Below are 23,584 nucleotides of genomic sequence, written 5' to 3' on the forward strand. Positions count from 1 at the left end.
GTTGTTTTTCTTTCTCTTTAGGATGGACGCCTGGGAGCTGCAGCTTTGTTTGGGAATTTAGTTTGTGGGGATTTTATTAGTTTAGGGACGGAGGTCCTCCAGACTCCTAGACTGATTTAAGTATTATCTGTAATTAAACTCAGTTCTTTTTACAAACTTGTACTCAGGTTTGATGTCCTTTGTATATGCTGCTTGTCACAAGGTTGAGCCAATTGTGTGTTTCGTTGTAACCGTAACAATATATTTCGCTCGACTGATTATCTGTTCCATCATTCAGCATTTTTCTGATGATTTGATTTTTTGTTTTTCAGCCGAGTACAGATAAAATACTTTTATTTAAAAATGTGCAACTTTTGCTCAACTGAATCGAAGTAACTAAAGTTATCAAATAAATGTAGTAGAAGAAAATGGGAATACTCAAGTAAAGTACCTCATAATTGTACTTGAGTAAATGCACTTAGTTACAATCCAAAAATCACATACTGTGCTGTTATTGCTACGCTTATCTGCAGGTCAGAGTTACAAAAGGCCTTCTTCTTTTCGTTATATTAAAGTGATGCGACAGAGACGCAAGAAAAAGCTGTGAGAAAGAGCAAAACTGTTGTTTTTATTATAATATCTCATGCATGCTGAACTACCAGAGGATTTTAAGGTGAAGTTTAGAAAAAAAGGATTGATGCAAGATTTAAATCAGGAGAAATGAAGCTATTCTTTATGTACAAATGTGTTTCTCTCTCGCTGATAATCAGCTTTAATCACTTGAGATGTTAATTTATAATCCACAGTTAAATACAGTATATGTCACTGATTGCTGCTCCAATTAATACATTATATTGTTATTTATTCCAGCTCCCATTCAGCACTTTGTGTTTCACTTTAAATCAGAAGTCACTATGATTACATTCTGGATACTGTGACAAGGAAACAACACATGAAACAGATGCAACAGCGCAGAGACAAAGCGAGCTGACGTCCTGACCCACTGTCTCTCCACGAAACTGAACACGGTTCAGACTGTAGAGGGCGTCAGAGTCTGCAGGATGTGAAATCCATAAGAGCACGTCTGAAGAGCTTTGGCTTTATCTCCTGAAGGTTAATACCTATGTGAAAAATTGTTTCTGTTAGATACAAATAAAAAATAGACCATGTGTGTGTGTTGTTTTGTGCGTAAGAAACAGCACACCTGTCCTCACCTGTAGTAGTTGGGTTTGAAGGGCCCGTGTTTGCTGATGCCCAGGTACTTGGCCTGTTCGTCAGTCAGCTCTGTGAGGTGAGTGTCAAACGTCAGCAGGTGAAGACTGGCCACAAACTCATCTGAAAGTACAAAACATACACATCAGTTAATCGCTTCTGAAACACGAGAAAGGTGTGACTGTTTCAGGATATATAAGCCGAGGACTTGCCCATCTTCTTTGGCAGCAGGTAGACGTCCTGTTTGTATCGTCCCTCTGGAGCGCTGTACAGCTCTATGAGAGCCATCGCCTGACAGACAGTACAGTGAAAGTCTCTTTTAATACAACTACAGGTGGCTAACACCAGTCTCAAAGTGCCTGTATGTTGCTAAATAAAACTCTGCAAGTTAATAACGTGAAACATATGATCTGACCTGAGTTGTAGCGGTGATGGAGAGGACGAGCGACGGCACCGTGGAGCAGCTCAGGTTCAGCAAACGACCCTGAGAGAGCATCAAAAAACATACCGTGACGTGACAGCAGCCGCTGATAATAACCTAAAGACATGTAAAGGAAAGCGTATTATCTCAAATAATTATGTAAAAAATAATCCTCAAGTCTCCCTCTCTATGTCTGCTGGATCCCATAACAATGATCAGGTAAAGGTGCTCCCGGTGCTCGACTTATCCTGGATCAGACGTGCATATGTAGATCTATAAGACTCAGGCAGTGCTATGTGAAGGTTTAAAGTGATAGTTGGGGTCTTTTGATGTGGGGTTGTATGAGGAACTTATCCCTAATCGGTGTATGACCTGCAATAGATGACCATCAGCTCTCTCCTGTGTGGAGAAGCAGGGAAGCATAGCATAATGTGCAGCAGGAGCCCAGTTCAGAGCACACTGTGGGGGATATACGTTACAATAAATTGGTTTCTGTACATTATCCCTCGGTGTGGGTGTTTAATAATTAAAGTATCATCACCTCAGCGAGCAGGACGATTCTCTTCCCATCCGGCCAGATCACATGGTCCACCTGAGGCCTCACGCGCTCCCACCTCAGCTCCGCAGTCCGCAGGCTCGCCTGAGAAGGAAGAGTCCATGTTTTACACTGACAATAAGGAAGCACACAGGTTTATACACCCATAAAAACATGCACAAACACACACACACAGATGTAAACAGAGTCTACGTTCCCACCAGGTCTATCTCGGTGCTGGAGTGCCCCATGTTGCAGACGATGCAGCCGTTCTTCATCCTGTCCAGATGTTCCCTCACCACCACGTTCTTATTGCCTGCAGAGAAACAGAGATTAATCTTATTGTTGTATTGATATTTTTAATGAGCGCTTATAGCAGAGGACAGCAGTTACCTGTGCAGGTGACGACCATGTCTACCTGTCTGACCACTTCACTCAGTTTAATCACTCTGAAGCCGTCCATGCTGAAAGGAGAGGAGGAGAGAACAGCGTTTTGTTTCCTTTTTTAAGCAATAATTCATGATGTTTTTCTGCAGCGTGCCTGACAGAGTGAAGCACACTTCACATCCGTGCTGATAAAAGCTTCCTGCATTCATACCAGGCCTGAAGGGCACAAATGGGATCCACTTCTGTGACGTATACGACAGCACCCAACGCTTTCAGGGCGGCGCAGCAACCTTTGCCGACCTGCGAGAAAAGAGAAAGGAGGTTGGCAGAGCTGCTGAGATGTCATCGTTCTTTTATACGGAAATTCCTCTTCGTACTGACCTCGCCATATCCGCACACCACCACCTGTTTCCCTCCAAACATGACGTCAGTGGTCCGCTTCAACCTTGAAAGAGGAGAGTTCAACACAGTCAGACTGTTGTTCTGTGCTGCAGCAGTGGCGTCACTCGTTAGTTAATTACCCATCCAGTATGGACTCCTTGCAGCAGTAGAGGTTGTCAAACTTCTGCTTGGTCACCGAGTCGTTGACGTTCATGGCCGGGACACACAGCTTGCCTGCCTTTGACAGCTGGTACAACCTGAAAACACAGGCGGAGACACACACACGTGAGCCGGAGAACGACTTTGTGAACTCGTAGGAACGTCGATCTGGTTCTGTGTGAAACTAACCGATAGATGCCTGTAACACTCTCCTCCACGATGCCTTTGAGCCTCTTGAACAGGCTCGGGTGCTTCTTGTAGATCCAGTGGGTCAGGTCGCCTCCGTCATCCAGAATCTGACAAGAGTGAAAAAACAAGCTAAACCCTCCAAAAGTCATTAAAGGTCCCTGATTGTAAAAAGTGAGATATCCTGTCTTTTTTTGATGAAAGTATCAAAACGCTCAATCCACAGAGAAATGCGTAGAAAGGCCCATATTCAGAAATTTTGCCTGTAAACAAGCCGTGATGTTAAAACACAGTGGGCAGTGCCTGCTCAGGCCTGTGAGAGCCGACCAATCAGAGCAGACTGGGCTTTTTGGGAGGGGGACCTTAAAGAGACAGGCGCTACGATGAAGCGTCAGTCAGAAGGCGAATAGAGGTCCCACAGGTATGGACAATATGAGAAAAATAATGTTTATAGGCACCCAAAATAAAAATATTGACCTGAAAATGAACATATTATGGGACCTTTAAAGCAACATCATGTAGAAATTGGCATTTTGTGAGAATATGAGTGTTTGCACACAGTACCATGTTGGGCTGCCAGGTGTTCCCGCCCGCACATTTGTCAATACACCACCAGAAGTCGTCCTCTGATTCTCCTCTCCATGCAAACACTGGGATTCCTTGAGATACAGAGCGGGTTGATACTTAGAAGAGAAAATGAGGAAGTAAAAAAACAAAAAAAACACCAGACGAGTCAGGTTTACACAGCCGGTCGTACCTCGTTCAGCCAGAGCAGCAGCCACAGCGTTCTGGGTGGAGAAGATGTTACAGGCTGCCCAGCGACACTGAGCCCCCAACACGACGAGAGTTTCAATCAACACCTGCAACAGAGCGCAAAAAAACACCTTCACCGCCCGTCTTTTTATAGGTCGCGTATTGTAGGAAGTGAGATTTCCTCTTTCTTGATAATGATGTCTAGTTGCGATATAAGTAATAACCCTCTCTGTAAGGGGAGCCCCTTGAATACACAGGTGCTGCAACAATGGACTGTAAAGAAAAGAAATGATTTGAATATTAAAGGCGCGATATGTAAGAATTTTCATATAAAACAGGGATCAGTGAGCTTACTAGCTGACGGTGGCTACAGTTAGCAGCAGTTAGTGGCCCTCTGGTGATATGTGGCCCCTCATTCTTTTGAATTTTGGCTTATTCTTACATACTGCACCTTTAAAGTATGAAGTATGAGCTTGAATATTAGCATAATACAGGACTGAACTATTTCTAATGCATGGTAGGATGATGGTAATAACGCAGTATGCATAACACGACACTCAGAGAGGAGCTTTTCAGTGTGTTTCAGTGTGTTTTGTTGTGTGTGTGTGTGTGTGTGTGTTGAACTGACCGCCGTCTGTGCAGTGATGTGTGTGCAGCCCAACACTTTGGCTCGGGCCAGAGGTTTCTCCCCACCGGCTCGTTTCCTCAGGACCATCAGAGCTGGCATCTCTAAACATCACAGACAGAGACCGATCAACGTTTCACGTTTATGATCTTGTGTGAGTCATACTGGATGGGTGCTCCAGTGTATATGAGTGATATTTATTTTCTCATTATCACTCGGTGGTTTTTACGACTCTTTGTCTTTACCTTGCTGTGCGATCTCTATTTCTCTGCGTCCGAAATCGGCCTGTTTGATGTTTTTGATGCAGAAGTCGGAGAAGCCCTTGGAGCTCTTCTGAGCCTTGTCTCTGGGAGAAGACTCATCCTCTGAGCTGTCACTGCCCACTACAACACAGGAAATGAGGCATCGTGTGTGAACATGATCAGCTGATATGATGTAATGCCCAAAAGCAGACATACTTATTAAGGTATAAGTTGTTTCTGTTGTTTCAGAAATCAGACTCAAGCTTGGTAACTCTTTTCTCTGAGCCTTTGAAGTCTCTCCAAACTCTGACAGTGATTGACATGTTGGAGAAAGGCATAAAGAGCCGATTAGGACCAAATTAAAGAGACTTAAGTCTTCAGAGGACTTTTCCTTTTAATTAAGGTTCAGCTGAGGCAGAAAGCGCCGAGGCTAATCCTCGGGGGCCTGTAGTTCTCGTGCTGCCGGGCTCAGAATTAGCTCAGTGTATATATCAAAGACATGTGATCAGACTTAAGGAGGTATGCGTGTTTGTTTTCATGTTTCCATACCTGAACTGTAGCTGTCTGTAGAGGACTGCGAGATGGAGTGAGACAGAGAGCGACGACCGGTCTTGGTGGGACGTTTGTTGAATTCTTGCTTCTGGTCGGTGAGCTGTATTTGCTGTGGAGCCAAAAAAAGAGACAAAAAATAAAGAGTTAGAAAGAGAAAAGTTGTAGTTTTAGTTGTTGTTGCTTTGCTGCTGGTCACGAGCATAAAGTCTCATCAACTTCATGCAGTTATAATAGATAAAAGTGCACATGAGCACCACCCTCCAGAGCAGATTTTCATGTCTCAGAGCCTGTCGCTATCACACGCATCTCCTCCTCCTCTCCTGACTCATCCCTGTATCTGCCGCCGTCTCACCATCCAGTGTGGCTCTGTGAAGGCTGGGCTGCTGCCACAGGAGTCCCACTTGGCCATGTCTGCTCCCTGGCTGCTCGCCTGACTCTGCTGCCTGTGCCACGAGTCCAGCTCCAAAAAAACAAAACAAAAAAAACAACCCCTGCAGGCTCAACTGAAGGCTTATTTCCTTCCTACTACAATCTCCTGCTTTTGTTCTTTTTCTTACCCATGTGGGCAGACGGCGTGCACACACCCACCGACGCAGACACACCCCCGCACTGACCCCTCCTCCAAACAATACAGTGTTACCAGGTTTAATCACTGTAGAGGGAAAGGATTTAAATATGAAACTACAGTATACTGCAGGTCTATTATGCTGTTACATAAATACACACACTACTGGCTCAAATATTAAAGGAGACCTATGATGCTTTTTTGTTTTTTATGCATTAAAATGCAGATTTATACATTTCCATGTGACTATCACAAAAAAAGAGTCTTCATTTTAAACTGACAGGTCTCCTAGTCATCATAACTAATCATGTTGCATTGGGGAAAGGCTGAATTATCAATAAGGATTTACGAGAGGAGTCTGTCACGCTGCTAATCAAAGTCCCCAAATCCTCGTTAGGAGCAATTAAACCTGAGATTGCTCATGAACGATTGTAATGACGATCTCTGTGGGGGTCTCTCAGCTCTCTTTCCTCTGATTTTCCGTTATTATTATTATTTTTTTAGTCACGCCACAAAATTTGTACGTTCCACAGTAAATTAACATTTCCGCACAGCTCTCATTATAAATTTCATGGATGATAAATGTGTGGATAAGAACCAAAAACCCAAGAAAACAATTTAAGAAAAACACTCAAACTAACACAACAAGCTGATAAGATTTGAGTTTTTTAATATTATATAGACATGAAAAATGAGTGTGATGCTCCTCTCTTTCATTTCTTGACAACTACACACTGTAAACTATCTAAAAATCGAACATGAGATAAAATAATGTTTAGATGTAGAATTACCCTTCAAAACTTCTTATTTCTTATTAGGAACACTACCAAAGGATAAAGGATACAACAACCAAACATCATTATTGACAATCCTTCTTTTAATCACTAAAAATATGGTAACATTTAATCTGAAATAACAAATCCTGAATTTAAGCAGCCAGGATAAAAACAACTGTTAGCCTGTAGAGTTTTTCATGTTGACATTTGCACAAAACGTGTCATATCACACGTTCACATTACACGTTGACTAGATAACTTACATATCAGGAGACAAAGGCGGCGGAAGGCTGCCAAGTCACTGTCTGCAGTTTGAGACTGCGTTTAAACATTCGTAAGCGTGACAACACTGGATATTTTTAAAGGGACCTCGGGACAATCTCCTGCCATTTTTGTGGCAACAAAACCGTGTTGTTTTAACAAAACCTCGGACGAACAAACAGTTATTTTATGCCAAGACATGATGTTTTCTCTAACCCTAACCAAGTGATTTTTGTGCCCAAACCAAACCAAAGCATAAACACAATGTTGTGACAAGAGAAATAGAAAATGAAACCAAAAGAAACATGATGTTTTAACTATCTGTGGTTTTGCAGACATGTACTTTGCCAACAATTATTCTGTGTTGGACTGATTTAAGACTAATAAATGAAAAATTAGATTCATAACCCACTTTCTCGAGCACTCACGCCTGTTTAAAGACCGACTGGTCGAATGTTAAACTCTGTTTTTGTTCTCAATAATGATCACTTGAATACAAATGTTTGAATAAGGAGACTCTGACTCAAGCAGCTGCTTAAACTTTAACACAGAGAAACATTAAGCTGTGACCGGGAGCAGTGTGAAAGTTAACTTAATGTCCTCACGCAGGGGTCAGAAAATAGGTTTGAGCTCAGCTGTTGTTCAAAAAACAATGAAAGCCAATAATCATCTTAATTAGAGTGACCGTGGGCATTAATGTGTAAAATGCATCTCCTTGGGAAACCAGTCGTGCTTTGATTTGTAGCCTGAATTCCTCATTACCTTTTGAAAATGTTCTTCTCTGTCCTTGGGATCAATAAAACCAAGGAAATTCTTGGTTGTGCTTAAAAAACAACATTATGCTGAGCTCTGGTTAATTCAACATGAAGGCCTGACTCACCGCCCTCCAGAAGAAAACGTCTCCAAACACAAAAAGCACTGATACCTTGATGCAGATGGACTGCACGGCCTCCTGGTCCCTGGCTTTGGTGATGTTCACTAGACTGTACACTTTCTTCATGCTGGCTCTCACACTGACCACCGTGACTCTGCAGAGCTGCGAGCTGATGCTGATCAGAGTACACAGAGTGACGCTTTACGCCACACCTTCGCCTCCACACACACACACAGGTGACAGGTGGAGAAGAAGAAGGTGGGAACAAACGGAGTCTTTGTGAGGCTCGCAGAGGGGAAGAACAGGTTAGAGACGACGGGAAGAAAGAAGAGCTGTGAGGAAGGCAAGTGTTACTGGAGGCGACGGATGAATGCGTGTACAGTCAAGTGCACTCTGCTCTCGGGGTATACATTAAACAGACAGTAAAGAGATGCACGTACATGAACATGCTGTACATTCACGACAGAAAGGAGAGAAAGAAGAGAGCAGCTGTTGCCATAGAAGAAGCAGCAAAGTGAAAAATACACAAGCTTTGTTGTTGCATTCAGGGACAGACGGCAGCTTAGTTTTCCTCAAGTAAATCAGAAAATTGAGCTGGACTGTATACTGTCATTGTTTTCTGTCCGCTAAGTGACTAAAGCAGCTCAGCAAGGGTATTAAAAGACTCTTAAAGGGGCCGTCCACAAAATTTTAACCCATCCTGATACATGTACAGCACAGTACATGTCCTGGAAGGTACCACACAACCTGCAAACAGCTGTGTTTTAACTCCTGGGGGAGTTTTTTTAAAGTCATCAGTGTAATCTCAATTTCATAACAGATATTCTGGGTTTCACACCGTGGTGGCGTTTAACAGCCAGCGAAGGTCTAATAAAAGATGCAGCTGCATTATGGGAAATGTAAGGATTCAGTGTCCTTAACAGCCAAGATATTTCAGCCCCTGCTGCTCTGATTTTAAACATTTCTTTTTTTAAAATGTGTCTTACATGTCTTCCAACTCTGTGGATGTACACATGTAAAGCGCTAGAGTTTCTGTTTCAACCTTTACAATTGTACGCCTATAAAATTGTGGGACTGGTGACCTGGTGCCTGCATTATCTACGAAGAGCAGAGGGCGGAGGTGCAGGTGGGTAACGCTGGTGGTTGTGACTAATGTAGCCTCCAGATAGCTTCAAGCTGAGGTGAGGAGGTCAGGTACGCTCGCTTCTCTCCAGCTTTCTCACCTCCAGATAAAACTTGTAGTCTTCAAGCTTTACACAAGTTTCTTTTGTTTTTTTTTTCATTTGCAGCAATAATCTCCAAGATCTGTAAGCAGACTTAAAGGGTGACTCCACCAATTTTACAACCCTAACCCTAACCCCTTTTATTCCAAGCATTCTTCCTCCTTTTTAAAACTGGGCGCCTTCATTACCCACAATGCAACTTAGCCACTGAGTGAGAAATTTACCAGATTGCGTGCAGCTTCCTCTGGAGCCACAAAAAGCTTTATACTACTTTCTCAATAAATTGCCCTTTAAGAATGGACTTATAGACTATATAAAATCAGCGCATTTCCCCTTTAAGTCCGTCCAGTTCTTCTAAAGAGACAAAATGGTTGCATGTGAATGTAATATGTGTGAGGGTGCTGGTCAAACATTCATCCAGACAGCACCTTGCAACTAAAATCATTAACAGCCTGAGTGTATGCAGCTTCACACCTCCTGTGGAAAACGCTAACAGATTCATGTTTTACATAAAACGTCTTGATCAGTGTCCTTGCTCACCATGTCAGTCTTCCGAGCTTCAGTCACTTGCTCCTCTTCCCCGTCTCTGTGCTGGCCCTGAGGCGTCCACCTGCTCTCAGCTGCCTTCAACATCTGCAGCAGGTTGGGGCTGCATTTTGCTGACTGATCTTGGACCCCTTCCTCTGTGGCGGCAGCAGACGCATCCTCCTTTTCCTCTCCGTTCAGCGCAGGTCTGACCTCCATATGTGGCTCGGGATACTCATCAGGTAGTGGCAGGTCGTCCCAGGAGGATCCTGTCTGGTCCTTTTCCTCCGACATGACTCCCCTGGCAGCCAGTAATGAAGTGAATTAGATTCCTGCTCAGGTGACCCGACAGGAGACCAGGTGGCGGCCCAGCCGTACCCTGCCCACATACATCATATTTCCTTTTGCAAGCGTCTGTTTACACTAAACAGCAGCAGCTCTTGGGTTACTTTGACTAAATGTAAAGTAGATAATTTGTCCAGGATGCAGTGTTTACAGGGTCAACACTGATGTGAGCGCTGCTCTTTCATAGAGGGGAATGTAACCTGGAAATGTAGGAATGTATCTCACTTTAAATGCCATGTAGGTAGATGTCAACATGCCCTCGTACAGTCTTTTGTACCAGAGAGGACCCCCGTGTATGTTAAAAAGAAGCTCTTATACTCGAGACCTCAGGCATCCGGACTCGCGGAGCCACTTTTGTGTTGTCTCTGATAACATTAGCTCGTATCACATTGAGCACAAAATCATGAGTGCAACGCAAACAGTTACATAATAAACAAACAGGCGTGTTTACACTAAACCCCACCAGCATCAATAGTGGCCCCATGGTGACCGACGACCTCCTTTTATGTGTCTGTTGCCAGGCGGAAGACGTGCAGCCCAGGGCGTGCCAAACGACATGGAGCAGGTTTCAGATTTTATCATGTTTTAAGTTTCATATGGTGTCAAAGTTCAGTTTTTCACGTCTGTCTTGAAATAATTGTGAGGTTGCTTGTAATTGAACATGTTGTATGTTTTGCCGTATAATTTCCTCCTTGTGTTCGTCTGTTTAGCTGCAGTGGAAGATTGATTTGTCAAAGTCAAGACGATAGAGCCTCATATTACCTTCAGACAAACTTTTAAATGTGTTTTTCATGGAAGGATGACTGTTGTTGTTACCTCAAATCACACCCATAGACCATAGTCACACGGCGGCCATTTTCCTTTTATGTTACACTCAGGATGTGAAGCTTTCCTATCGTATCCTGCAACAATATCAAACAGTAATGCTCGCTAGAAAGTGGTTTATTGCTAACGTTAGCTGTTGGGTTATCAGATATGTTATTTTACCTTGAAATTAGCCCGATGTCTCTCGCTGGGTTTTAATTTTCTATCATCAGGAAGCAGTGAAGTAATAACATTTTGTTGGATCCCTGATGTTTAAAGGCCTTGCAGCCTGAAACACAGCAGGCCATGACCGTGATGTCAGAGGAAAATAATCACTGCCTGACACTGAAATCACATTAAAGGTCCTATTTGTAAGAAAAGTTGATTTTCTTATTCCCAACTCATCAAGAACTGACCTCGGGGATTGTAGGACAGGTCGGCTCTATCCCAAAGCGTCGGTTTGTCAATGTTCATATCAGCACCTGACTGTTATTTTTAGAAAGACTCTCTCCTTTAAGTTTTGGTTGTTATTGAAGGTTTTAGTCCAGGTTACGTTTGGTGGGATGAAGGATGAAGTGAGAGACTTGGTCAATGATGGCGTCTTATTAAGAGATCACTACATCTTTGAGTATTGATTGTCTTTCTATTCACTTCATGTGCAGCTTGAATTATAAACACATAGTGATCACACACTGAAGGTCACATTCAGATAAAGTTTTAAGGTTTCTGTCCAGTGAGGCTTTCGGTGCAGCAGTGTGATACATTTGCTCCACTAGAGGGCGCAGCAGGTCCACAGCTACACGAGGAGTTTTCTCCTCACACAGACAGAAACACCCTCTGTCCTTTCTATCCTCAGTGTGAAGCCTGTGAGCAGATTTCAGATTGACTCCTTCTGGTTGGTTTCTGAGCCTGACAGGATCCAGGAGAGGTTTACGACCAGAGGGAGAAGCAGCAGGAGGGGGTGTTACTGTAACTCAGTCCTCTCTGAGGAGCTCCACGTTTCTATTCAGTGCAGGAATCTCAGACTCTGGTGTTAAACTGGCAGGACTATAAAAATGTCCCTGTTGGTGCTCAGCGAGGTGTTCGCTGTAACACCCTTCAAATGAAGGACTTGTTGTGGTTTTTCTTTTCCTTGCTCTCTCGCTCTCTCTTTTTTGAACTTTTTAACTGAGAAACTAGTTTCTTGATTGTGTAATTTTTCCTTTTCCCACTTTTGGCTATTCACAGTGTCTCCCAGTAGATTTTAAACAGAAACCTGGAGTCAAGTAAGTTTCTCATGGTGCGAGAACAGATATACAGTAGAAATGTATACTGTTATACTGTAGGGAAAAAACAAAACAGAGAAGCATTCGGAGAAAATGTCGGATTGTACAATCTTGTGTTGCATCTTTGCTCACTTTGCCATGAAGCCTCTTTATTGTTGTGCAGGATCTGGGTTATATAAGGAACGAAAGCAGGGAGTGTCGTTCAGAAAAGGAAAGAAATAGCAGACTTTGTATACTTTGAGAATAAGTTAGATTTAGTTACAAAAACATGTTATTTCCCGAAGTTTGTGGAGCACATATTTGGCATGGTATCTGGGGGTCCTCTTCCAAGAAAAAGCTGGAGCACGTAATAAATAAACAACAAGCTAAATGATAACACAGCCAGAGGAGTCCACTGAGGACTAACTACAACTATTAGATCTGGAAAAAGTCATTTATTCAGTTTTGATTATCTCCACATCGATTATATGTTCATTTGGCTTAGGTGGTGCTCAGATGGTATAAGGAAGGAAAAAGCCCTGAAACATATTAAGATATTTGCTTTTGAGTGGAATGAAGCTACTATCTCCTGTAGAGACGACACAATATGCAGCTTTTGCAAAACATCTTCAGCTCAGCGGTGTTCGTAACAACACTGTAAAGTAACTGAAATACAGCTCTGCTTTTCAGACGCTCTGCTTCTCGGGGTTTGCCCCGTTTCCTCCAGCGTGCACAGACTGCTGCAGTGCTGCATTTCTGTTTGTGTTTGTGGTGCAGTGTGCGGTTCTTCCCGTCAGGCTGCAGCCCAGCAGCAACTGGACTGAAGTCGTGATGCCCAATAAAAAGCCTGTGGAGCCAATAAATGAGGCTCTGTGCATTCATATATTTTGCACCAACCACACAGATTATGAGAAACCCCAAACGAAATGCTCTCTCGTTACTGCTTTTATTTACGGAAAACATTGTAATACATGAAGAAAGAAGAAGGGAAGAGATGGACAATGTTACATTTGGGCTCATTTTACAACAACATGGATTACAGAGGTCATTCGCTTAATATGAGTAACTCTAACCATCACACACACACACACACACACACACACACACACACACACTCTCTCTCTCTCTCATTCACACACACACACTCAAACATCAGTTTATAGCTGTTAATACTCTCTTAGTCTCTCTCTAGTTTGGCTGATTTTTCCTGTTTCGCAGCTTGTGTCAGCCACAACATGTCACTAATACACCGTCTTTATATTACCTGTATATGATCTTCTTTTTATACTACAGTTATACTTTTATTCTAGAGTAAAAATCACTGTTCACATTTACCACAATTATACCGTTGGAGTAAAAAAAACAGGTTGCATCTCAAAGAAAATACTGCACAAGTTCATAGGAGGAGCAAAGAAGGAAACGTCCCGTCAAAGTAAAACTCCTACTGACACCCATCAAATCTACTTTTTACAATAAAAGTACCAGAACTCATTGTCTAGAGAATTATAACGCAACGCCGTGTATTTTTAAAGTCATTAAAGATTCATTCACAATGTGGGAAACTGAAAAAGAAATGGAGTATGCGTACAATAATAACACATCTAGTCTATATTTTAACGTGTGTAATCTCAGTTGACAAGATTTACCATATCGTTTTGACTCCATCACAAACACGAGTTGGTGTATTCACCCTCATCGCGCTGTTCGTATGTTCTTGTACTGGCACAGAAGCAGGTGCTTGAAGGTGTTTTTGAAGGTGGCGTTGCAGAGGGCGTAGCAGGCCGGGTTGATGGTGCTGTTGATGTAGCAGAGCCAGTAGCCGATGGTCCACAGGGCGTTTGGGATGCAGATGGAACAGAAGGTGTTGATTAGGACCATCACGTTGTACGGCGTCCACGTGACCACGAAAGCAACCAGGATGGCCATGATGGTCCGCGTCACCTTTTTCTCCCTGGATGAGATGCCCTTCCTCCTCCACTTTGCTACAGCAGTGTGCTTTGTTACCTGGAAAATCAGAGGAGGAAGAAATTTGTAAGAAATGGCCCTTCTGTTTATCCATCCATGACTGTAGCTACTGTTAGCTCAGTTAGCCATGCAGCTAGCCAGACTACCCTGGGAGTGTTGGTGTTTACACCGCTAGGGGCTACCATACTACAACTACATATAGATGTCTTTGACTTAATCATAATGTAAGCAAACCACTTTACCTTGAACAGGTTCCTTGTGACCAAACTTTGTCTGTCAGCGGCTGAGTTCCCCGGGGAAGGTGGCTGTGTTTGATTTATCTTCTCGCCCTCTGAGCCTTTCTGTGACGACGCAGGGACCGCTGTGTCCTTAGACGTCGAAGCGTGGACGCTGTCTGCGGTGGCGTCCACCTGGACAGTCCTTTCGTTTTTGCAGGGCCCGCTTCCGTTCTGCTGCTTCTCCTTCTCGTGTCCAGCCTCCTCCTGAGCTTCTTTTGCTGCGATGCAGTTGTTCTGGCTCTCACACCCGTCCTCCTGGCTGGGGTAGGGGCCGTCCCCCAGACTGGTGCCTGACGCCTTCCTGCTTTCCCTCCTCACCCGGCTGCGGCTGGCCTTGGAGATGCGCCAGTAGAGGTGGATCATGATGGCGACAGGTAGGTAAAAAGCTGCTATGGCTGTCCCGAATGTCACCGCTGGGTTTGAGAAGAACTGGATGTAGCACTCGTTTGGCGGGACGGTTCTCCCGCCAACGATGAACTGCCAGAACAAAATGGCCGGAGCCCACAGGATGAAGGACAAGACCCAGGCCGCGGCGATCATCAGACCCGCCATCTTGGTGCTGCGGTGCGCTGGGTAGCTGAGCGGCTTGGTGACGCAGAAGTAACGGTCAAAACTGATGATGAGGAGGTTCATGACTGAGGCGTTGCTGACAACATAATCGACAGCCAACCACAGGTCACACACCACGGCTCCCAGGGGCCAGTAGCCAATCACAATATAGACAGTGTAGAGGTTCATGGAGCAGACGCCAATAATGAGGTCTGCACAGGCCAGGCTGAACAGGAAGTAGTTGTTGACGGTCTGCAGGTTCCTGTTTACCTTTAGAGAAACAACACGGAGCGGGCTGTCAGATGCTAATCTTTTTTTGTGCAATGCGTTTTCTCATTTCTATTAGATTACCACTCCTCACATGCTGTATTCTTATCTCCAAGTCTGGGGTGTGCTTCTCAAGATGTCCAGAGATGGATGTTTGAAACACGCTCATTAATCATAAATGATGAAAAAGCAGGAAACCCAAACCTTAATAGAGAGCATGACCAGGATGTTTCCGATGACAGTGATCAAACTCAGAGACCCGGCCACCAGGATGATGAGCACAATCTCCACCGTCGTGTACGGACTCTCAGAGAAGAGGCTGGCATCGTCCGCGCTGCTGGTGTTGGTGGTGTGGGACGAATTCAGAGTCTCCATACTGGCTGATTCTGGATGTCCTTCTCACAGATGCTTCAGGCTCGAATCATGTCTGTATCTGGTAAACACACATTATAAAACGTTATAAAATGATCAGCCTCTTTGCCGTTTTTTTTCGTGATGCCAGTTTCCTGTTTGCGTGCCCATTTATCTGTCTGCGCAGTCACACATGCAAAGTCATGTGTAACTGTCAGCGTGTAAACACTTGGCAGGTGCTTGAGTGTTTTTGAGCTTACAGGCTTGGCCCAGGTGTGAAAGATGGACAGGTGAGTAAATACAGGCTGCAGCAGCTGTGTTTTAAAATATACAGCACTGCCCCACATACTCGTATCAGGGATGACACGTTGCCGCTGGTTTGGAGTTAAAAGGCCTGAAATCTGCAGGTCTGCAAATCATCATGATTAGACCTAAATGCTATCATAGAAAGTGATTTTTTTTGCGCTTGGTCAACACCCGGCTCGTGTTATTTTCCTGAGTTGCTATCTTTAACCACATCTTAAGTGACCTGGAAGTCTTAACTCTGATCAAATCTGAGCTGACAGGTCGAACGAGAGCATCTAACGAGGTCACCTACACCTCTAGAGGGTTCATTTACATCCACCGTTCGGCCTTGAAAGTCACAAAATGCCCTTTGAGAGGATCTAATATGCGCATGAGAGCCAATTCAAAAATGTCAATTTGTTATCTTGATCCTGCAGGCGTGGGGGGAGTGGTTTCCTACCTACATCTCTGCCCCTTGATATGAAATAGGTACTGCCTGGTTTGAAAATTGGATCTTTCATTCGGGAGGGGACGTCTGGGTGTGGGTGTGTTTTTGCTCTTTGGGACAGATAAACCTTAATAGAAGACATGGTTATAATGTCAAGAGAGGGAAAGATGATTTATTCGAGGAACAATTTCAGCTTTCCGAGTGAAAAATAAAAAAGGACTGAGATGATTTTCTAGGCACTGGTGAGTTATGAAAGTCTGTTCCAGCGACTGTACAGTGCAGATTTCTACTGGGGCCACCCACGCTGAGCATCCAGGCACTCACGCTGCTGTTAGGTGCTTTGGATAAAAGCATTTACTAAACAACATCTGACATGCATATGGAGATACCTGTTCCTTTGTGTTTATAATGGACTGCGTATTTCAAAATGCCCCCAGGAAAAGCAAACAGACAGCGAAACACCACGACATCACAGTTACAGTTAAAAACCAAGAAACGTCGGGAATAGACCCTTCGATACATACACAGCGTAATAATGTGATTAACTGATGTATTGTGATCAGAAAATCAATGTGAAGACACTTAGTTGAGACCAAGAGGGTTGTTGCATACTGCTTAAATCCTGTAAGTGACTCCATTAGGCCACATGATAACATCATACTGTACCTGAGAGATGTTTCCTTCCTGCTCTTACAGCCAGATGAAACTTCATTACAGCATCTGTAACTCTATCACTTACTCATCAAAGACCCATTCTGGACCTTTTCTGTCGCAGATGAGAAAGAGCTGGTGTGTCGTGTGTGTGTGTGTGTGTGTATTTCAGGACCTTGGTCTTGACAGCCTGTGTGACTTCTAGGATTGAGTCGTGCTGACATTTTGGTCTCAGTGGGGTTGCTGTATACGATTTGTGAGGATGTGCTAATTAGGGCACCTGCATTCATCATGGTGCTGACAATCTGTTCTCACGGTTACATTAAACTCACGTCTCATTATGGGACAAAAAGGCTATTACACTTTAGGGTTAGAAATGCAGGGTCTCGATTTGTAGATGTCATATTTTAGGGCATGTGACAGTAATTTTTAATGTTTTAAGTCTTTAAGTTTCCAGTAAATTGTAAAAACAGCATATCAGCTTTTTTTTTTTTGCCAAATAGAAACATTCAGTTGTCATTGGAAAATTCACACAGACCAGCACAGACAGTCTTGTTTGACACACAACATCAACTCCTGCACTGAGGAAGATGCCATCGTAAATGTTCCTGGTAGCCGCTGTTAGCCTTTGAGCAGCACGGTGAATTATTTTTCCTCCTACTGTAACGTTAACTGAAAAGCCTGAAAAGGCAGCAAAAAATCTCCCCATTCATCATTCACTCTTCTGACGTTTTCTTTTTTTTTGTGTGATGTATTTGCAAAGAAAACTTACAAAGCCGGCCTGTGAAACCTGGACAGCGTGTGCTGCATTCGCCTGCAGGAAATGACAGCACGCTTCGCTACGTTTTCATAGCCTTGCCTGCGATATGAGCTCAACCTCTTACTGCACTGACACTTGGATTTTTCCAATGTGACTTCATCTGCTTTGCAAGTAAGTACATAAAATACAATTCAAAACAAACGTCTTGTATTCATTCGCCTATACTGGCAACTGTGTTGCTTTGATAGCGTGGAAAGTAAAAAAAACAAAGATCCTCTCAAATACGCTATTAGTTACTTTCCACCACTGCTTCTAACGGACAAGAACATATTTGTATGTGGTTGTTTGTAAGAGTTTTATAGACATACATTATAAAAGGGTCTACTTAGTCCTGTTTTACTGTTTTTAAAACAGAGCACATTATACAAACATTCATTATTAGAAGCCATCAGAACAATAAAGTTAATGTTAAATCTAAATGAACCCTAAATCAGCAGAGTATTAACACTTTTCCTATGTCCTCTGCCGGTGAGTTGTCTGAATGACACCATAACTTCTGCAAAACCTGTGACTTCTTGTGCTGTGAAGGGGATTTCTACCTGCTGAGATAATCTAAGCGGAAAAAACCTTGAGATATAAACGCAAGACTGCACTTCCACAGAAGGCCAAATTTATGGATTTGGCTCAGCCAACTTCGACCCAGACATCTGGCAGACAGCCAAAGGTAGGCATAAACAGCGGATCACATCAACAGACCATTACAATATCTCCTTGAGGCAGACGTGGAGATGGCTGCTGATTAGTTTGGACATGGGAGTGATATAAAGTGTGCCAGCCAAAAGAAAAAGGCAAAAAAAAAAAAGAAAAAGTCAGGTCACATCCTAAGAGATTATTCAACCTGTAACTCTGGATGTGGGCGATGCTGCTATCAGGAACAAAAGACAATTAAAACAAATCGTCTGTGACAACTCAAAATGAATCATTTCAGTCTTCATGCGGGGGCCAATGATGTTGCAAACGAAGAAATCTGCTTCAAAGTCCAAAGTCTGGACAAACGAGAAGCCCAGTTTTTATTAGTGAACCGCCAACCAAGGATCGACAGAGAACGGAGAACGACAGGTTCACCAGGCTTTGATCACTGAGGACAAAACAGCGCAGCAAAACCAGCTATGACGACAACTTCCCTCTTTATGGTGAGGAGCTGTCGACAACACGATGTCTGCCTCCATCACAACCAAGCACATTCTGCACCACCCTCGTTCTGATAACAAAGTCAACAAAAAAAAGAGGCAATACCCTTTCCGACATGCACTGAGTCAGCAAGGTCACCAAAAGTCTTCTTTCTCCTGTTGGGCAAAGACTTATTCCTCCTCCTGTTTGATAAGAAGTAAAGTAGACAAAATGTGCTGAACTTAATCTGCAGCTGTTGCTTCTTAATATCATTTACTTGTCAGCCACAGTCTGTCTTTATTCTAATATCTGAATTTCTATCCACTAAATGACGCAATAAATCCACCTTAACTGATAAATGTCACAAGCTCTCAGTTCTGCAGTACCAGGTATAAGGTCTGGTTATTGATCTGATCAACCATGCACATGCTACCTTGGAAGAGATTGTCCAGCACTGGGAATCTTCCTCCTGCTGCCTAGAAATACGACCTACTTTTTTAAAAATGTTTTTCATCAGATCTTCTGCAATTAGTCAAAACTTCTCTACTCTCAGGCTTTTCCCCCACAAGCCCTGAAAGATGCAGTTATTAAGCCACTCTTAAAAGAAGAAGAAATTGTTGAAAACACCCATCTGGTCCTACAGAACTGCTTTGATGTTTTCCAGTCGAGATTTCGATCACGCCACAGCAACAGAAGCTGCTCTTGTTTAAGTATTGAATGACATCCACACAGACAGTGGAAACATTTCTCTCATGATATTATTAGATTTCAGTGCTGCAATCAACAAAGTCAGCCACAACATATTAACAGATGGACTGGAAAGCTGGGTGGGCCTATATGTCACAGTGCTAACCTGGACTGAATCCAGTTTGAAAGACAGGGACTATTTTGTGTCGACTTGTTATTACATATCTGAGCGTTGCAAAAATGTCATGTGGAGTTCCCCAAGGCTCCATTCTCGGACCTCTTCTGCACGACATCTACACGCTCCCACTAACTCTTCTTATGGGAAACAAAACAAATTTCTTACCTTAATTACATGGACAACACAACTGTTAATATATTGATGCCACCAGGTGATTATGTGCCCATGGAAACACTGACGTGCATTGAACAAACAGCTGTTTTTGGACCCAAAGACGAACTGACAGTCAAAACTAAACACAGAGAAGCTCCATTTTTATGCAGAACAAACTCCCAGAAAACTTTCAGATCAGTGCTTAAGGCTTTTCTGCCTTTTATTAAATCTGCTGTAAGTGTTGTCGTCGTTGTAGCTATCCATTTTGCAGTTAGCAATCCCCTACCTCCTCTCTACATCGCCAAATGTATGCGCAGCGTGAATCTTCACACACACAGCAGCAAACGGGAGGATCTGTGGGTTCACGAGCAGACAGGACCACTTTCTTTTCTCTTTTAGTGTACCAGCAGGGGGATGAGAGACATGGGTTACTGACCAAACACTAAAAAAAATCACTTACAGCAGCTTTAAGTAAAACTTGTGATCATTTATTAACTATTATTTCACTTAATTCTTCTTTATATTGTCTTTTTATATGACCTTGTGCATCATTTATATGTTGTCTGTTTCATGTAAAGCACTTTGAATTGGCTTGTTGTTGAAAGCTGCCTTGCCCACACACACAGGCTGTATGTTAACAAGCTGTCTAATTAGCTGGTGTGAAGACGTTTCCATGTCATGTGGTATTGTTTCGTAACAGAGCGGGAGATCACTGCCTGCTCACGAGCCCGTCCGCACCTCTTCTCTTCATTCACACTAATAAGACCTGCGTTACTGGACCTCCCTAATTGTTATTCAGGGCTACTGGAGAGAGTCACAGAGGCAAACAGTATTTCCTTGACAGCCACAGAAACATAGTAATTAGATCCAGCAGATGCTGCCTGCAACAGCTGTGCCGGTAATATGCTTGGTAGGACATAGTAGTACTCATCTGGCAGGGTGAGCTCAGCCTTAAAAAGTCTGTCTTTGATATCATGAACGATAGACAACAGTCAGCTGCAGAGTCAGTAGTTACCTGCAGATGAGACGGTGAAGCGACAGGCTTGTTTGCCGACACATGAGCAGGTGTGGATACACAGCTCCATCAAAAGGAGGATTTTTACGACTACAAGGATCAAAGTGTTGTAGTTTTTAATGATTTCATTGGGAAAAAAAGGCTTTTATCTCTTAAATGTATTTTATTGGTTGCTATATATTTCCAGGACAAACATGTTTCTGACTGGAAATCTGTGAGGTCATTTCAGGTGTTTGCACAGATGGGATTTTAACTCAACCAGCCGCAAGTAACCACACAATATGTTTGACCTGAAAAAAAAATTCAGTACACACATCTGGGGGCACATTTGACAGATTTGAAATAGAAGCAGATGTTCCTGATGTTGTTGCACTAGTTACTGTAAGTTTGTTGTGATTTCAGAGATGTGCGTCCTGTATCTGAACAGTGGGAAATTTCACATGAACCTGAGCTTTGGCCTCGCACGGCAGTGGTAACGGAGAGCAGAGAAAAAAACCCTGCACTGCAACCGAGCCAGAGCGTGAAAAAGTGCAGAGGAGAGAAGACCAGCAAGGTGGGAAGGATTGCAAAATAAAAATGAAATAATAGGGTTCAGAGGAGAGGAGACACGAGGGAAGGAAAAGATGAAAATAATATCTCAAAGCTGTGGGTATATAAGAGGTGACTTCAGCGCCATGCAAGCAGAGCGGAGTCTGAGAGTAGGAGGGCTGATGAGCGAGGATTAAAAAAACACATAACTTGATTTCATCTTGTAGGCCTACAGTTTTCAGGGAGGAGCTGCATGTCTCAAATCTAATTAAACACAAAGACAGAGTCACAGGGGGGGATTCCTCGGGAGCAGGGAGACTGGGGAATCCAGAGCCGGGATCTGATGCAGGTGGCTGATTGAAAGCTTTCAGCTCGGGACGGAAAATGAAGACAAACATTTCTAGAACAGCCTTATGGGAACAGTAAAACCCATATCTACCCTCCGGTAAATAAAAACTTCCTCAGGAAGCCGAAACAGCATGCGGAGGGTAAAATTTCAATCAATACATAATCAATATATCTGATACGACATTATGTTCCTGGAATATTACTGCCGAGTGATGTTTTCATCAACATTTTAATGTCCTCTTGACATACAAATGGTTTATATTTGTAAAGTGTACATTTTTGTTACATATGTGTATTTGCTTTTTTACTCTAAAGTGTGTGAAGTGTTAAAAATAACACCCTGGAGGGGATTTGTGTGAAAATCTAGACACATTAAAAAAGATTTTCTGACTTTTTGAGTGCCAGAACATGCTTGACTTAAAATCTGTGTCTCCATAAGTTTGTACATTTTTCTAAAGAAGTGTCACTTACCTTGGCAGAAATCCACAGAGAAATATTCTCTCACCTTGCCTGCTGACAACGACATGGATGAGCTGTTTCAGTTCGGTCCATGGTCCGCTCACCTCGGTCGACACACTGGTGCGGAGACAGAAGCAGAGAGGAACCCTACGTTCATGTGTCGCTCCTCCTCTGACAAGAACCAGTGTGAGAGAGTGTTTTGTGTGTTCGAGAGGCAGAAAGAGAGACTGACAGACAGAGAAGGGAGGGGTTACGGGGGCTATTAGTGACTGTTGTGTGGTATCCCTTGAGCTAGGGTCGCACATTTGAATAAACAAGAGGCTGAGACAGACGGAGACAGACAGAGAGAGAGACGTTTGTTTTCAGGACCAGGGAAAGCACTGGCCTCTCCAACGCAAAGGCATTCTCCTACGTTACAGAGCTGTAGGCGACGATGTGAAGAGAAGTTTGAGTGGCTGGGGCATGAAATAAAACGGTAAAGCACTATCAAAAAGAGGACAAAAGCAGAGGGTCGTGCAGTTGTTCTGTTGCTGCAGGACGTTAACCTTTAAAACTCTGTTGTTTTGACCTTTCAACCAAACCGGGTGACGCAGTCTGCCCCAGTTGGTGGATGACCTTACTTTGATGGAATTACCACAAAGAATAATGGACCCCTCTCCACGAAACAATACTGCAAATGAAACGAGGAGAGTGCATGTACGCATGATTCAATATGAGAAAATATGACATGATTTATGCTGCTTGTCCTGATTCAGACTTATGGCACACTGATCACATCAACATCGGTCTGTTAGTTGATTTTCTGGGATGTAACGTCGAGTGTGTGTAAGACGTCTGCACCTTTAATATTCTGTTTAACCTCGATGATTTAATGGCACATAAATATATTACATTTTATCATCTGAACGTGGGCGTAGACATGACGTAGAAAACTGCGCTGGTGCATTCGTGAGCTTCACTTCGGCTGTTCGGCCATTTGTCATCGACACAAATCAATAAGAGGCTTTGATTCTGTGTCTTCACTACATGCGTGTGGGCGTCTTTGGTTTCCTGTCTCCCAGAAGCTCCTTTTTCCAATTTCCGAGACCCTCTGGCACGTCTAATTATTTGCGGTCATTCTAAATATTAAAAAAACAAATTAAAAAGAACATGATAATTAGTATGATCACTCGACCTGATGACTGAATTATCTGGTATCTGGTTATAAGAATGAGTAACATGTGGAAATTGTTAGGTTAAATAGTAAGTAGTTATGTTACTTGTTTGTTTTCTGGCAGAGAGTTAGATGAGAAGATAAATCTCCCGTGTTTGTACTGTGAATATTACGCAGCCAGTTAGCTTAGCTTAGCTTTAAGACCTGAAACAGAGGGAAACATCGAGATAAAAGTCACCCGGCCAAGAAATAGACTCACAAAATCACTCCCATGCTGTCACAGCTCTGCA

At 43.2% G+C, this 23,584-nt stretch overlaps 2 protein-coding genes across 4 annotated transcripts; both read right to left on the reverse strand.

Annotated features, from left to right (window-relative positions):
* Positions 1-1,189: 1,189 nt before the first annotated feature.
* LOC311263588 (S-adenosylhomocysteine hydrolase-like protein 1) lies at positions 1,190-8,034 on the reverse strand (the record flags this gene model as incomplete). Of its 2 annotated transcripts, none has more annotated exons than XM_084363772.1 (16): positions 1,190-1,314; positions 1,404-1,482; positions 1,607-1,675; positions 2,154-2,252; positions 2,369-2,463; positions 2,541-2,611; positions 2,746-2,834; positions 2,916-2,979; positions 3,056-3,172; positions 3,264-3,370; positions 3,825-3,919; positions 4,018-4,120; positions 4,642-4,742; positions 4,884-5,021; positions 5,430-5,541; positions 7,960-8,034. In XM_084363772.1, the coding sequence occupies 16 exons, from the start codon at positions 8,032-8,034 to the stop codon at positions 1,190-1,192; spliced, it is 1,539 nt and encodes a 512-aa protein (XP_084219898.1). The 2 variants fall into 2 exon arrangements, with proteins under 2 accessions (XP_084219898.1, XP_084219899.1); XM_084363773.1 differs by lacking the exon at positions 7,960-8,034 and adding an exon at positions 5,785-5,898.
* Positions 8,035-12,988: 4,954 nt separating this feature from the next.
* LOC311263853 (muscarinic acetylcholine receptor M2-like) lies at positions 12,989-22,299 on the reverse strand. Of its 2 annotated transcripts, none has more exons than XM_084364192.1 (4): positions 22,188-22,299; positions 15,313-15,541; positions 14,257-15,111; positions 12,989-14,053 (listed from the first exon to the last, which is right to left on the reverse strand). In XM_084364192.1, the coding sequence occupies exons 2-4, from the start codon at positions 15,481-15,483 to the stop codon at positions 13,742-13,744; spliced, it is 1,338 nt and encodes a 445-aa protein (XP_084220318.1). In that variant the 5' UTR covers positions 15,484-15,541; positions 22,188-22,299; the 3' UTR covers positions 12,989-13,741. The 2 variants fall into 2 exon arrangements, with proteins under 2 accessions (XP_084220318.1, XP_084220317.1); XM_084364191.1 differs by having other exon boundaries at positions 22,154-22,292.
* Positions 22,300-23,584: the final 1,285 nt, after the last annotated feature.

The sequence above is a fragment of the Pagrus pagrus genome, assembly GCF_965226575.1.
Source record: "Pagrus pagrus genome assembly, chromosome: 10".
Classification (NCBI taxonomy): Eukaryota; Metazoa; Chordata; class Actinopteri; order Spariformes; family Sparidae; genus Pagrus; species Pagrus pagrus.

What these genes read in the sequence shown, in the direction of transcription:
- LOC311263853 (XM_084364192.1), bottom strand. Translation starts at nt 15,483, where the DNA reads ATGGAGACTCTGAATTCGTCCCACACCACCAACACCAGCAGCGCGGAC. An exon ending in TGGTCATGCTCTCTATTAAG is followed by an intron (nt 15,112 to 15,312) that starts GTTTGGGTTTCC and finishes GTTTCTCTAAAG; the next exon opens with GTAAACAGGAACCTGCAGAC. An exon ending in TCACAAGGAACCTGTTCAAG is followed by an intron (nt 14,054 to 14,256) that starts GTAAAGTGGTTT and finishes CTGATTTTCCAG; the next exon opens with GTAACAAAGCACACTGCTGT.